Source organism: Castor canadensis, chromosome 12 (genome assembly GCF_047511655.1).
Source record: "Castor canadensis chromosome 12, mCasCan1.hap1v2, whole genome shotgun sequence".
Classification (NCBI taxonomy): domain Eukaryota; kingdom Metazoa; phylum Chordata; class Mammalia; order Rodentia; family Castoridae; genus Castor; species Castor canadensis.
Window position 1 is genome coordinate 12,796,866 of NC_133397.1, and position 16,261 is coordinate 12,813,126.

General features: G+C 35.0%; 1 protein-coding gene across 2 annotated transcripts in view; it reads right to left on the reverse strand.

Moving 5' to 3' along the window:
* Window positions 1–16,261, reverse strand: part of Nbas (NBAS subunit of NRZ tethering complex) — a 361,792-nt gene that overhangs the window by 252,619 nt on the left and 92,912 nt on the right. For both annotated transcript variants that reach the window (XM_020168280.2, XM_074049201.1), the window contains exons 17-21: window positions 13,732–13,883; window positions 12,691–12,831; window positions 12,359–12,437; window positions 9,483–9,587; window positions 8,657–8,793 (exon numbers count right to left, since the gene is read on the reverse strand). In XM_020168280.2, coding sequence (XP_020023869.2) covers window positions 8,657–8,793; window positions 9,483–9,587; window positions 12,359–12,437; window positions 12,691–12,831; window positions 13,732–13,883 — 614 coding nt within the window. The remainder of the gene's footprint in view (window positions 1–8,656; window positions 8,794–9,482; window positions 9,588–12,358; window positions 12,438–12,690; window positions 12,832–13,731; window positions 13,884–16,261) is intronic.

The window sequence follows — 16,261 nt, forward strand, 5'->3', positions numbered from 1 at the left end:
GGACATAGTTCACTAGTGCCTCTCAAATGTTCTGGCCTAAGAGCAGGATAATCCCTTTTCTGCTTACTTCAGGAACATGATGTAAGAACTGCACGTGAAACAAAAATTAGGCTGTAAGCTAAAAAAACAAAACGTTCCAAATTCAATCCTGAAATATTTGTTGAATGAAACAGGAAATAAATTAATTAATCATTAAGACTTCATTTCTTTAGTGTTCCTCAGAGCCCCAGGCACCTAACCAGTAGCAATATCAATAAGCTTTCTAAGGCCAAGAAAAATTACTGCAAAATAATATTAATTTCCACCTTCATGATCAGAGAAATTCCCCTTAACTCATTTTGCCTTTAAACAACAGGAAGACAGAAATTAACTTAGCCAAGATCTAAAGTGCTCACCATGCCAAGAGACATGCAAAATCCATACTGCTAGACCCAAACTTGGCCCCAAACCCGGCCCCAAACCCGGCCCCACACATCTTGCCTGATAAACCACCAGGTTCTTCTTGGATTCAGAAACTGCCAACAGATCCTATTTTATAAAAAGTGTTCTTTGCAGTCGCCTCCCAAGGAAAGCTCTTACTTCAAGCCAAAATACAAAGCCACAATATTTTTCTTTGCTCATAGTAACTCAGAAATAAAGTATACATTTATTAGGTAGCAAATTAAGTTTTCAATTTTAAAGGAATAAGAAATACTTCTGTTTCCCTTGAAAAATCAAAATAAACAAACAAAAAAAGGTGGTGGCAATGCCCTGATCTTTCCATAATTACTTCCTTACCCAGTCTACAGTTTTAGGTGGCTTCATTATAACAACATAATGTTGAGACCAGGATATCCAGTAAAAACTGCTTTCTAAAATTTCAGGAAAAAAAGAATTATTTATGAACAAGACTAGACTACATAAAAATATAAGTAAAAAGAGATTAATACATGTTTACTAGAAATTCCTGCAACAACTCATTTTCAAATAATGAGTTAACTGGGAACATATCTGTACTCTGTGAATAAACAATACAATATTGTTGAACAGATAAGAAACTAGACTACTCCTCTTTTCTACTCAAGACACACAACTTTCAAAGCCTAGATCCAAACCTCATCTCTTCCAAGAAGGCTTTCCTGATTTACTCTCTTTGCAACAGAAAATAATCTCTCCCATATCTAATTCCTCATATAAAATCTATAATCCTCATATAAAATGTATTTAAATTTTATGGTAGTTATGTCTATACCTAACTCATCTGATCTTCCTACTAGATTATAATTTATTTAGAGAAAGGGCTATCTTATTCATATTCATAACCATCTATGCAAACTTCTATGATGTTTTTACAGGAAACATGAGCATTTCTTACACTTTTCCTGAAATAACACAAAATCTTATGTGATTCGCAAATCTTTAAACTACTTTTTCAATGAAAATGAAATATAAATCTAAAAGTAATTTCTAACTCATTCTTACATGAACTCATGAATAGTTATAAATTTCACTCATAAATATTAAAATTCAAAAATCAGCATCTGTTTTATAAGAAACATTAATATGATCCTCACAGAATATCCATAAAACTATGAAATTAAGGCAACAGTAATTAATTCTTGGACTGTCTCCTGATGCTTTTAGGAAAAATAATAACAACTGTAATTTACCTTCTAAATTAAAAGCTGCCTGGCGTCAACTCTGACTTCATTGGAAAAGATAGTTCAAATTGTTTCTTTTCAGAAAAACATAAACTATCAGAACATCATCAATTTCAAACAAAATGTATAGTAAAATGTAAACATCCTACCTTTCAATTGTGAAGAACTTGGATAATGTTATCTGATTGTTTTAAAAGGTAAATTCTACATTAATTATATAAATTATAAGGTAAATAAATTTGACCTAAACCAAATTTGTTCTACTGAAAATTTTAATAAAAGGCATATTAATGTTTTATTTTTATAGCATAATTTTCTATTGTTATAATAGCAGAAAAAAATGTCTTTTTTCTTTGACTATTCAAATCCAAGAGTAATAAAACAAAAAAAGTACTATATAACTCAGTGGTCAAACATGCTCAAGGCCCTGGTTCGACCCCCAGCACTGTAAAACAAAACAAAACAAAAGACACAAAGAATTAGAAGACATGGAAGTTCCCTCCAGGTTGGAGGCCTTATTTATCATCAAAAGATGAAGAGGTTCCCCATAAGAAATCAGGCAATGATAGCAATGCAACCTCTCATCTCAAATTGGAATTTGTCTTCATTCTTTATACAACATAAGCAGAAACTTGGCCTAAAGGTTAGAAAGCCACTCTAAATCTTATTTATCTATAAGTGAAGTAAACCAGCCATAAAAAAAAGTACTATATTTCTACTTACATGAAATTCCAAGAATAGTCAAATTCACGGAGATAAAAACCACAATGGTGGTAGATGGGTTAGAGGAGGGGAGGAGGGGGCTTGTTTAATGGGTACAGAGTTCCAGCTTTGTGATGCAAAGAGTTCTGCAGCTTGGTTTTCACAGCACAGTAAATGCACTTAACTGTACACTTAAAAGTGTTAAAGTATAATCATTTTGTATATTTTACTGCAATTAATTTAATAGAATTAAAAGTGTATTAAGGCCAAATGATCCTAATAGTCCCTGTGTTTAACACAGTCAAAATAAGTGGAGCCAAAAACATGATTTATGAATGCAAAAAGACATATTTACCCTGAATAGGATTGTAGAACACAAGTAGATCACCTTGTTTACAGTATGAGAAAGCCAAAAACAAGCTTCCTTTCCAGATTCAGTGTCAGAGATTGCTTTTGACTGCATCTTATTTACTTTGCCACACCAATCCCTTGTATTTTCCAAATATCCTCACATCACATCGCAGTTATTCATTCAACAGTTATTAACCATTATTCCATGTATGCACATATGTATTCATCTTGCCATTAAAAAAAAAAAAACTTACTGCAAGATACTACAACCTCTAAAAACAGAAAAATACCTCCAAATTGGTCACCAAAAGACTTCTTACTGTGGGATGAGTGACAAAAATGTATCAACAAGGAGAAAAGGACGAAAAATTTTTTTACCCAGTGACAAATGGGAATGGGAAAATTTCCAGTGATCCAGGATTTTTTGTTGCATAAGCAAGAGGGGCAGAAGAGGGACAAAGGCCTAAGCAAAGGAGGGATAAATTAGGGTTAGAAAAAAAGCAAACACAGCAGTTAAAGCACACAGAGCACAGAGAGATCATAGGTGTGCAGGTCACAGGGAAGAAAGCTTCCTCAGACCGGCTTGGCATATAATGTAAAATGCAAATAAAAGAGGTTTTTACACTCCACAAAAACAGTGGTTTCTGAATGTGGGGACAGATATACTGACACAAGCTTAAGCTGACATCCTATGGGATCTAAGCCAGTGGTAATCAAAATGAGTCACCTAACCACTCTTTAATGTTTAACCTTAATAATATGTCACATGAGTTACTGGGGAATAAACACAGAGAATAACTGTGATTCAAAGAATCACAAATCCAGGAAGGAAACAGAAACATCTATTAGTCATGGTTCACTCAAATGTACTCTATCTTTATAGTACAGCACACTTTTTACAGTCAAACTTTCATTTGCCAGACAATCTAATTAAACTTAGTTTTAAGCAAACGCACTGCAAAGTTACAATAGTCAGGGCTCTCTGAGATGGTAAGAATGAGCTACAATGGATAAATGCTAATAAAAAAGAAAGAGAAAAGAATGAGATGCTATAGGTATTCTATTTCCATTAACAGAGTTTTGTCACTTACACAATAAAATACTGTACTGCAGTTGCCCAAAATACACAAAGATGACTCAATGTTTTCTTACTGACTTTGGAGAAAATCCAGGAATATATCACAGGTATTTCCAGCGACTAGCAAATATGTGTCAAAGAGGTTCACAATCCATGGGTATTGAACAACAGAGTTTATTCCCACACATCAAAAGCAAACGAAGTCTGCGTGCAATGTGCTATCTTGCACTGGGTCTTCAAACAGGAAGAAAAAAAAAGGTCAAATCCTAATAAATTTGTAGCTAGTTTATAGCACTGTATAGTCAGTGGTGCAGTAATGTTTTCAACATGTAAACTTGGTCCAGTAAGTTGGATAGACTACAAAACAACTTAAGGATAACACAAATTTCACATTTGCTGATGTAACAAACTGCACCCAGCCACACCAAGTCATGTGGGACTTCTGTGTATGTGCACACACCCCACATCTACCAGCTATCTCAGTTCACTGGGTGTGTAAGAAGCCACTCCACTCACATCTGGAGTTACAAGTTCTATCAGACTTCTGTCACCTTCCTTCCTCTACTTCCCAGTAACTCACAAGCTACAAGTCTTCTAATATCCACTTAAAAGAGCCATGTTTTAGTATTTATGCATTTCTAATCCATTTAACAGATGTAAAAAAGTTATTATTTTTATTAGGTTCCTAATTTTGTCCCAGTGCATGAAGTGCCCCTAAGCCCATTTCTCCAATAAATGATTCTGCACAGTACAGATTTTTATGAATGCATATGTCATATTATAGCAGAACTGACTAGTCAGTGATAAATTCTTGTTTTGACAAATGTGCTATAGATTATGTAAGAAGAAATAGGAACCAAAGTAAACAGCACACAGGAATTCTCTGTATTATCCTCGTGACTTTTCTGAAAATATAAAAATATTTCAGTAAGAAGTCTAAATCAAGAAGTATACATAGTATGTAAGTATATAAAGTATGTAAGTATATAAAACCAAACTTTAGCATAGGATTCTCTATTAGTAATAACTGCTAACACTTCAGTGGCATCTACTTGATGCCAGGCATTGCTCCCAGTGGTAAACACATCACCTCACTAGTTGTTCTCACAGCAAACAGTACAGAAGACCAGTTAAGAAACTAATCCCAATGCATGAATTCAGGCAACTGGATAGTCAACACACTTGCTCCTCAGCTACACTACTTCCAAACACAACTAAATTATTCAAATATTAATCAGATTGTAGTCATTATTCTGGGAAGATTTTCACGCTTAGAAAGGAGCTAAAATTAAAAAATCTAAATAATCCTTCTGAAATATGCTAATACCAAAAAATATTAAACTCTGTTTTTACAGACTATCTCTATTAACATGAATGAGAATGCTAACACAAACTGAAACAACTTTAAAACAACCAATGTGAATATAAAATGTAAATATTTTATAACAATGAGAAACTAAGCATAGGTAGCTAATAAAATGATATATCACCTGTGACAAAAAATATAATTTAAAAGCTTTACAAAATTTGATTGCACTTCATGACTATCAAATAGACACAATGATTTAAGAGTATCAAACCACAAAAATGGCACACACCACATCATAGAGGTTTCCCAGCCTTCATAACCATACAATTTAATTTAATCAAAATTGGCTAAATGAATTTTGGTTAAATGCTAAGGTAAAAGTTTTGCCAACAGGATCTCAAAGCAGAATAAATAGCATGTCAACTTATTAACATAACCTGCTACTGCTTTACAAAATCCTACATAGCTTGAACTCTCTAAAATTCAAATTCTATCTACCCTTCAATGTGCTAAACTTGTGATTCCTAAGTCACCTGTTCATTCAAAAATTATTCACTGAGCATTGCTTGGTACCAGGCACTCTTCTAGGCATCAAGGTTACACTGAGCAAAATGGAAAGCAATTCCCTTGTGGATTTTATATGCATTCATTTGCTTAGTCACTTAACAACAGGCTGAAGACTGCACAGAGTTGGGTAGCCACTCTGCATTTTGGTAGCATATACTCAGAGTTTACTGACTTGCTCCAAATCAATTTCACAGATTATTAAATGTCATCATTTTCCCAAAATAGAAGTGGAGGGGTTGGAGGACCAAGAACAGAAGATGCAACACTGCTGCGTCTCTGAGCAATGTACATTCCCAAAGAAAACCAGGGCACACACAAAGCTCAACAGCGCTCTAGGGAGTCAATGAGGAAGGAACACGAACTTTAACTAGTTTTCAACATTACTATGAAAGAGACAAAAGAGGAAGTGGAAAAGGCCACAAAGATATATCTAGAATATTTTAAATTCTATTTCTTCCTCAGTTTGAAAGCATGATGATGTAAGCAGGCAGTTCTACTGATTTGTAAAGTATGGTCCAGTATCTCAGATAATTCAAGCTGAAGAGCAACTATGTTATACTCATTCAAAATCCCTAATACAATGCGAGGCACATGTCAGGTGCTTAGCAAATAGTGGGTGGGTAGGTGGAGAAAGGAATTCATGTTCTAACAAATAAACACTCGGTTCACCTGATGTAATGGTCCTAATAACTGGGAACTGAATGCCAACTAATCAATGAAGAATCCTCAAAAGGGAAATAATAACTATTATTATTATTATTATTACTAAGCTACAACTCAGTAGCACAGTAGTTTGAATAGGGCACAACTTTGAATAGGTTAAAAAAAGAGCAGGCCTTTACAGTGGGTTAAAACAGTGACTGATCTTCAAGCCATCAGAACCTGGGTAAACACCAACCTGGATCTTCTCCCAGGTTAGCAGTGCCTCACTCCCCCTCAGGACACCCTACAGCCTCTTTTTCACATGGCACAAGAAGGACATAATTTACACAATCAGTATGTATTTTCAGAGTACTCACTATATAAGCACCATCCTAGAATCCCAGGGACCCAAGCATATGGAAGGGAAGATTTCAGCCTTGGGAGTTAGTTTGGACGGTTAAAGATGGATGTGTTTAAAGAAGAATACAAAGGGAGAAAGGCAGAAATGAAATGACTAACAATAACACAATGTAAAAAGTATCAAATAATTATGAAAGTATAGGGAAAAGAATAACTTGCAGGAGATTTCACAGAAGAGGCTATGGCTGCAGCATAATTGTGGGTTCACTTTTCATAGCCTAAATTATCACATGATAGACACATCGCCACTAAAACCTATCGTTCTTTCTCATTCTAACTAGAGAAAAACTACTTAATGTGAAAGACTTTCTTGAGAAACAACCAAAATATCTACATTTTTCCAATGGTTTTAAAAATGAATATAACTTAAGAATTCATAAGAAATCAAGTCTTTTAAAAGTTTTACTAGGCATCATAATCCAAAACTGATAAAAAAAAATAGCTTTATCTTCTAATTACCTTCTGCTGCAGTATAGTACAACTAAAGTTATTTTTGTAATTCAAATCGTTCCTTGAGGTAAGTTTCATAAAGGACCCACAGGGTATTCAAAAGTAGCAATGAACATTGTCCAACTACTTCGGAAAACCAATTCTAAAACTTCAGGTTAAGATCAAATGTTTAAGCAATCTTCATAAAACAATAAAAATGCATCCAAATCTAAGGAGAAATCACATTTTAAAAACTCTTAGCAGACAGTAGCCCTTAAAAGTCATCTCCATTGAGATTAGGTCTCTTTTGCAAATAGGCAGGGAACAAAAGAACTATATTCTGAAGAACTTATAAAAATTATGAATTTATGAAACACATTCACATATCACTACATAGATCTAAAATTATTTGAAAATGAAAAAGGCATCCCAAGGTTTTTCTTTTTCTTCATTTTTATCAGAATAAAAAGTTACTTTTTTTGTTCAAAGTGTAGTACAAAATAAGGAGTTTATATTTTTAGAGCTTACTAACCTGCAACCCTAAATAAACAGAGGTTCAAATCCTAGTTACACATACAAAAACCTTAGCATGCTAGTAAATCTCAGCTTTTTATAATAAAAGAAATAATACCAAATTATTTGGAAACCAGATACAAGTATGTGCCAAATATATAGCAATTACTCTATAGATATGACTCTTCGTTAATAATACCCAAACCTAAAAAATAGGATACTGGGTAGAGGCAGCAAGTGAAGAATGAGGGAGCCAAATGAATTCTAATTTCATTAATACCCCTTAACACTAACTTTCCAGTAGGTAGAGTTAATGACAATGACATCAAGCATAACTAACAGGAAATCTTACAGAAGAGTCTATGGTTGTAGCATAATTGGGGTTTTACAGTGTTTTGTAGTTTAAAAGCAGTTTCACATACATCAGTCATTTGCTTCTAAAAATATGCAATGTGAGTAAGCCAGACCAAGTGTCAACTCATTTGAAAGATAAGCAAGCTCAAAATCAGAAAAGATAAATCATGCAATTAATAATCAAGCCACATTTACTAGTGGGCCAGCTCACCATATGCAAAAGATCTCACAGCCAGACATTTACTACTCTGTTACCTTCTCTCTCTACTTAGTAACTGACCAAACTAAGCAAGGTGTGCTCTGCACTGCTCTCTTCTCTCAGGTGCTAGTTTGGCCTAGGGCTAATGGCCTATCCATCTTTGATCTATGCACTGAGGTAAACACATCCTCCCGGTTCACTCTCAAGTAGGGGTGTTCTGGCCTCCAGAGCATCATGAAATGGTAATACCGGGACTTCATGCCTATATGGCGTACAGTAGATACATTTTTGCTTCAGGATCATTTAAGAAATAAGTTGAAAATCATTTTATTATCAGAAAAAAAGTTTAGGTTACATTAAAACTATTGTATTTTTAAATTTAAGGTATTCACCATGAAACAAAAAACCATGTTATTATTTAGAAAGAAAGTTTTAAAATTCAGGTCACGTACCAAGCTTCAGGCAGCAAAACAGAATATTCGTGTGGAGAAGTGGTTTCTGGGAAGTTGGAGAGAATGGCGAGGCGATGAGGAAGAAGGTCTGAGCCATGGTAAGTAAACAGAATTTCTAGGGCTTGTACATTACTTTCCTGAACAAAATGCAAGGGGAAAGTTTCAATTGTGAATCTTAGAAATAAAGGGCTGATTTTTATGACAACATTAAAAACCTTAAAAATAACTGTTTTAGTTTTTTTTCATGGTACTGGGATTTGAACTCAGGGCTTCATACTTGCTAGGCGGGAACTCCACCACTTGAGCCACTCCAGCAGTCCTTCTTGGGGTTGAGTATTTTTGAGATAAGGTCTGGAGAACTATTTGCCCAGGGGTGGTTTTAAACCACAATCCCCTGATCTTTGCCTCCTGAGTAGACAGGTTTATAGGCATGTGCAATCGGTGCTCGGCCAAAAATGAGTTTCTTTTTTCTTTTGCTGGTACTGGGTTTGAACTCCAGGTAACTCTTGCTAGGCAGGCACTCTTCCATTTGAGCCACTCTGCCAGCCCAAAGCTAACTTTCTTCATGCAGTTCTGATAAGCAGCATTTTGAAATATTCCTGATTTCTCCTGACCTGCGTCTTGTTTCTCAACCACTACAAAATTATTTTATATTAAAACTCTAAATGAATAAAATTTTTAAACATAACTCCATTTTCTCTATATTTATCAATATTACAACAGAAGAGAAAGTGTAATGGTTTATGTATGCAATAACATTAACTGCCAGCTCAAAGATTTAGAGAGCTAATAACCATAATTACTCTATTTATAAAAAAGAAATTACCCGAGCATAAGTTCTTGCTGACAGAACAATATTCTGACTTCTGAACTTCTTAAAGAATTCAGCATCATATCTCTGTTCAGACACATGAGGCACTCCAAGGATTTCCTGAGGGAAACAGTGATATAATGAATATGTTTTTAAGCATGGGTGACAAGAAAATATTAAAAACCTTTACGACTGGGCATGCCTAAATACATAAAACCCAAATTAGTTAATTTCAATTACCAACTGGTAACTAAAATACCACATCTGCATTCTTGATTTTAAAAGGGACTATATTTATAAATGCTATTAATTTTTTTAACTTCACAAGTAAATGAAATAGTGAAAATTAATTGAATTAAATACTAGGACAACCAAAACCAACTACATGGTAAAAACAAATAAGCAAAAGCTATGAACACCTGCCACCGCTACACAGAAACTTTAATTTTACTACTGTAGAGTGATATGTTCAATGAGGACTGAACCATTCATTCATTCAAACAAAAATCATTTAGTATTCACTATGTGCTAGGCATTTCTGATACACTGAACAATTCGCTTTTCCTACCTTCCAATAACTTAAAATCTAGTAGGGAAATGACCAAGTGTATTTTTTTAAAAAAGCATTTGTGAGACACCAGAACTCTGAACATGCAGGAGGTATCAGATGATATTAAGGAACTGCTACTCGTTTTATTACCAATAACAGTACATTGTTACTTCTTTCTTTCTTTCGGAGGGACCAGCAGTACTGGGATTTGACCTCAGACCTACCACTTGAGCCACACACTTTTAGTTTGGTTCCCAGATAGGATTTCATGGTTTTCCCTGGTCAGCCTTGGACCATAACCTTCTTACATATGCTTCCCACACAGCTGGGATTATAGTCCCTCAACACTACACCAGCCCCTCAGTTTTATTTCTAAAAGATCTCATCAGTTAGAGTACAGATACATTCATGGGTAAAATGACGAGACTTCTGAGATGTGCTTTAAAATATTTCAGTGAAAAAAAAGGCAGGAATGGGAAAGGGGAGAGTGAAAGATACAAAATTGACAATATATTGAAAATGGCTGAAGCTGAGGATTACAACAGGATTCATTACATTGTTCTCTACACTTTCATGAATGTTTGAAATTTCAATAAAATGCTAAAAAAAACCCGATAAACATAAGACAACAAAATAGAAATAGATGCCACTGTTCTTCAATATTCCTACCACTCCCTAAGAGATGTTCTTTCCTAGAATGTATTACAATCATTTTCACAGTTTTCAGATTTTCTAAACTCCAGCATCCTATTCCCCAGCCCACATTCTCAGCTAAAAACAAAACAAGTTTTTTTTAATTGACAGTATTAAATGGGAAATACTTCCTTTTCCAACTCATCAAAACCGTAAATCTAAAAACTTCAGATTATGTAATTTCTCAGGCACCTTCTCTCAGGACCACCCCCCCTCCAACTGTGGGGGTTCCACTCTCCCACTTTACACTTTTCTATCTCAATAAATTCTCCCACTTTCACTTTTAAAAAACTACAAATCTAATCTGCCTGCATCTATACCAATGCGATTTTCCTTCCTTCTGTTACAAGAGAAAGTTTCTCTGTACCTTTAAAAGTCTCAAAACTCCACCTACGCTTGGGATCCTATTTCTACTCATCCTATAATAACCCTGTAAATACCCTGCATTTCTTCCATGTGATCAAATACTCCTCATCCCTATGGGTTCATTCCCACCATCATACAAACAATATTTACTGGTCCTTACATAAAAAAAAAAATCCTTAAACTCATAACCCCTCTAGCTTCCATCATCTTCTCAGCCTCCTTTCATAAAAGAGCTGCACACAACCACTGCCTCCATTTCTGCACTTCCCAAATTTCCCCAAACTCATTCAACATAGAAAAACTCAATTTGAATCCTTAGCGTGGATGAGACCTTTCCAAATGTGGTCACAAATATGGCCATAACCATCTCTCCCACTTTTGCTCTGTGTTGCCCCATATCCCATGGTCCAAGTATCCATACTTTCTTAAGAGCATGCATCTTCTCTCCCACCACTAGGCCTTTACTAGCACAGGCTGCTAATCTAGCAGAACCTGCTAATCAGAAAGACATGGACATGAGTTCTTGCTTCCAACTTATTTTTTATCTTCTCTAAGCCTCTCTCTTCACATCCATAAAGTAAGGAAGATAGTAACTACCTTGAGAACTACTGAGAAATAATTTTTACTTAATACATGAGACACGGGCTAATAGCCAATATGTGGGTATTTTGTTTTAAGTACTCTATTCACTGGTTCTTTCAACAAATCTTTGCTAAGCTCCACACCGAGCCAGATACTACTCTGAGCTCTGGAGACAAGGCAGCAAAGATAAAATCCTTAACTTCAAGGAGACTGCGTTCTCATGTCTCCCTTACACGGAAGTACCCCTCGCCCCTAAAATCTGCCTTTGGTTTTTGGTTTTTGTTTTGTTTTGTTCTTAATGACTAGTTGAAAGGTTACTTCCTATGTACAGTCTTCTCGAACATACTCAGGAAGAATTTGATATTTTTCTCTACTGTGCTTCCTTGTCAATTCTCCATACCTTTATAATCATCACTTAACATCTATGTACTATGGGCTGGAGGAAATGGTTCCTTACATCTCTCTGCCTACAGCAATGGCAAAAGATCGGGCATACAGTAAGCATTCAGGTAAACATTCCACAATGATTTCACAATCTTTAATTTTTACCAAAACTAGTACACAAGAGAACTTGTTTCTGAAAGTACTTAATTTTCCCACATAAACAGCTTTAAATGACAGTGATATCAGATTAGAGTGGCCATAGCATTTAGAATAACATCAAATGAACATAACTGTTCTGATTAAAATGATTTCTTACCTCATATGTTGCAAGTCGATCTAAGTAAGTTAATAACTTCAGTCTACAACGGCAAAGTTCTTTTTGTTCTAGTGTCAACCTGTTTGGAATAACTAAATTAGGCCACTTATATTTACCCAGAAGCACATTTCTCTTAGTGTTAAAATAGAGTGAAAAATATTAATACTCCACTGAGCCCAAAACTCTTGGAAAAATATACAAAATTACATGGGTAAAACAGTATTAAATGAAGTTGCTGAAATAACTTACAGTAATTAACACTAGTGAAAAATACAATGAAGTGACTAGTTATTTTAAAGAAATTACTGAATGAGCAGTGAAAACTTATTTACTTGGAAAAGTTCATTAATTTAAGTAGTTCTTCTCTCTTTTTGTGCTCTGTTTCCATTTTAGTCTGGGCGAGCTCTTCATCAGGTAGCAAAAGTTCCTCATAGGGGATGGTGTCAATGTCTACCTCACCAGGTAATGTAAATCTGCAAGAGAGAAAGAACACTCAAATCTATTCTCTTATTTTTGGCTGATTTCCACAGAAATAAGCAATTAATTATTTTTAAAAAATTTTGCCAAACAAAATTATTTATTCATTACATTCATAGGTTTGGGGGAAAAGTCATGGATAAGTATCACAGAATTTTAAAATCAGGAAAATGTGAGGATACAATCATCCAATATAAAATAGTCCATGCAGAAAACGTTGCCCACAGAGGTTACAATTTGAATTTATTACATTTTTTAATCTTAAAATGGTAACAAATGAATTATTTACTTATCAGATATACTATCCTTTATATTTCAAAAGGAAGTCCCCATGGCTGATAAACAGTGACTTGTCAAATATTTTACTACTATTATTATTAACTGACATTTAAATAGTGTTTTCACAAGATATATAATGTAATCCCTAAAAGTAATTCTTAGAAGAAGATATGATCCTACAAATAAAGAAAGTATAAGCTCAGATATGTCTAAGATTCTTTGTCTTACTTGTAAGTAAGTCAACTCAGGTTGACTAAGCCATAGCTTAGAAATCACCAACATTCAGTAAATGTTTGTGCAACTTGATGCTTCCTCAGCATCAAGCTACCATATGCAAACACGTTTAATGAAAGCAAAGAAGCTTTGACCTAAGATTAGAAAGCACTGGTCAAAAGCAACTGCTTCAATACAGAGTGATTTAACACTTACCTGGTCTAGTGTTTTGTTTTACTTTGTTTTGTTTTGGGGCAGTACTGGGTTTGACTTCAGGGCATCATATTTGTTAAGCAGGCACTCAACTATTGTCAACTATTGAGCCCCAGTCCCTGATCCAATGTCTTAGGATGAAAGTTTTCACAATCATCTTTGTTATGAATTCAAATCTTCCTATAACCAACCTGCCATCATCTGTTCCTTTCCCTATTGCTAAAAGAGCTTCCAGGTCTGTTCCTTTTAATCCATACTGAAGCAATTCTTTTGCAGCATCCACATTTTCAGGAACTCTCTCCAAACACTCATGGAGAACCCAGGATCGCTTCTTTATTTTACTCTAGATATAAAGAAAATAAATGCAGAGCATTTGAAGAATGCATTAACTTCTTACAGCACTTGACAACTGCCTTCTAGAACTTATTTAAGAACCTGGCCCAAAGTTGCTGCTTGAGAAGCTCAGCCTAAAAGTAGCTAACTCCCTAATTGTGATTCCAATTGGATAAAGAACGTATGATTCCAACTGCTTTCTTTATTCTTATAATGAGCCATGGGAAAACAAAAAGTTCCAGTGCTCTTTCTTAGGAATAAAAAGATTTTTGCCTCTGGTTTGAATTTGGTTTGAACAGAAAAAAATTGAGCAGAAAAGCACAATAAGATAGTTCCTACTGTAATAAGCATACTTACCTTTGAAACAAAACTTATGAGGCAGAGCACATTGGGGTTCTGTATTTTTTTGACCATGATATGTATCACATAGCACAATACTGGGAAATCACCATATGCTACTCTTTGGAAAGACGAAGGGCCTGTTCCCTCCTCCCAACTGCTTCCTCCAACCTCATTCAAAATGCCTGACTTGCTTCTTCCTAGATAATGTCAACATTACAAATCTGAAGTAATATTTAACTCATGCCCTATATTTCTTTACACATTCCACCACATCAAATCTTTCTCCAAATGTCCCTTACCTCATTTCCCTATTTTCATATCTACAGCCCCCATACAAGTCTAAATCATCAAAACATAATAGCTGGGACACTATTAAAGCCCTATGCCCCACAACAGGGTTTTGTACACCACTCTCCTCCTACTCCTGTCCTCTTCTAGATCACCTGCCACCAATACACCACAGTTCCCCACTACCCTAAAGATAAAACCTAAGGATTTCAAAATCCTTCAAACCCCAAATCAATGTATCTTTCTAATCACGTTCCCTGGTGTTCATTAACATCAATTATCAACTCCATTTTTTTAATGAAATGTCTGCTGACACCTGTGTGCCAGACAATGAACTAGAAGTGAGGATAAACAGTGAACAGACAGATCTGGCCACTGAACTCATGAGTCATGTTTATTGTCTTTTAATCTGCTGACATCATTTGCCCTCGTGGTACACATGTAGCTCACTGTCCTAAATCACAAAAATGAAAAATAATGTGGGTTTTGAGTCTGAGTTTCAAAAACAAATACAAACAACCTTGTCTTCTTCCTTTCTCTATCATTTCTCATTCTTTCACATCTCTGGTATCTTTTATTAAAATTAACAATCATCCTATTTGAAGCATCAAATTCCTACAAATACCTTTTTAAGTGTTTGTTTATTTTTAATTACTCATGTACTCAAACTTTTAGGAAAAAAAATTATCATGAAATTTTCTCAATATTTCCTAGAATCTTCCTAAAGGCAAAAATATTTTTCTTTCCAGATGTCAGAGCATGAGTCCCAACCTTTTTATAAAATTGCCATGAGTTCAAATATTTTCTTACAAAGATGTCAAAGGTCAAAACACACAGGCTTGCTATGAACTGAGTGTATCACCCAAAAGTCATACACTGATGCACTGAGAGACCATCTCACCCTCAGAGTGGCCATCATCAATAAAACAAACAACAACAAATGCTGGCCAGGATATGGAAGGAAAAGGAGCCAATTTACACTATTGGTAGGATTGTAAATTAGTGTGACCACTACAAAAATTCCTCAAAAAACTAAAAATAGAACTACCAAATGATCCAGCAATACCACTCCTGGATATATACCCAAAGAATTTAAGTCCAAATACAATAAAGATAGCTAAATACCCAGGTTTATTGCAGCTCTAGTCACAACAGCCAAGCTATAGAATCAGCCTAAGTACCAACAACTGATGAATAAATAAAGAAAATGTGGTACATATACAAAATAGAGCATTATTTAGTCATTAAAAAAAGAATGAAATTTTTCCATTTGCAGGAAAATGAATGGAACTGGAGATCATCATGTTACGTGAGGTAGACCAAACTCAGAAAAACAAATACCATGGTTTTTTCCTTATATGTGGAAGCTAAATTTAAAGAGGAAAAAAAGACATGAAAACAGAGGGGGATTGTTTGGGAGGAGGAAGGTGACCAGAGGGAGAGAGGCTGGGAGGGTCAAAAGAGGGTAATGGTGGGGTGAATAAGATCAAAGTATATTACAATACGAAAACGTCATGATGAAACCCGTTTTCAAAAATGTATGAAAAAATCATATGTTGAAAACTAATCCCCATGTGATGATATTCAGAGAGCCAGCCTTTGATTTGTGATTATGTCATGAGAATAAAGCCCTCATGATAGGATTAGTGACCATACAAGCAACTGGCAAGAGCTTGCTCCCCTCTCTCTGCTCTCTAACATATAACTATATAGCAAGAAGTAACCTATCTGCAAACCAGAATGAGGGCCCTAAACAGG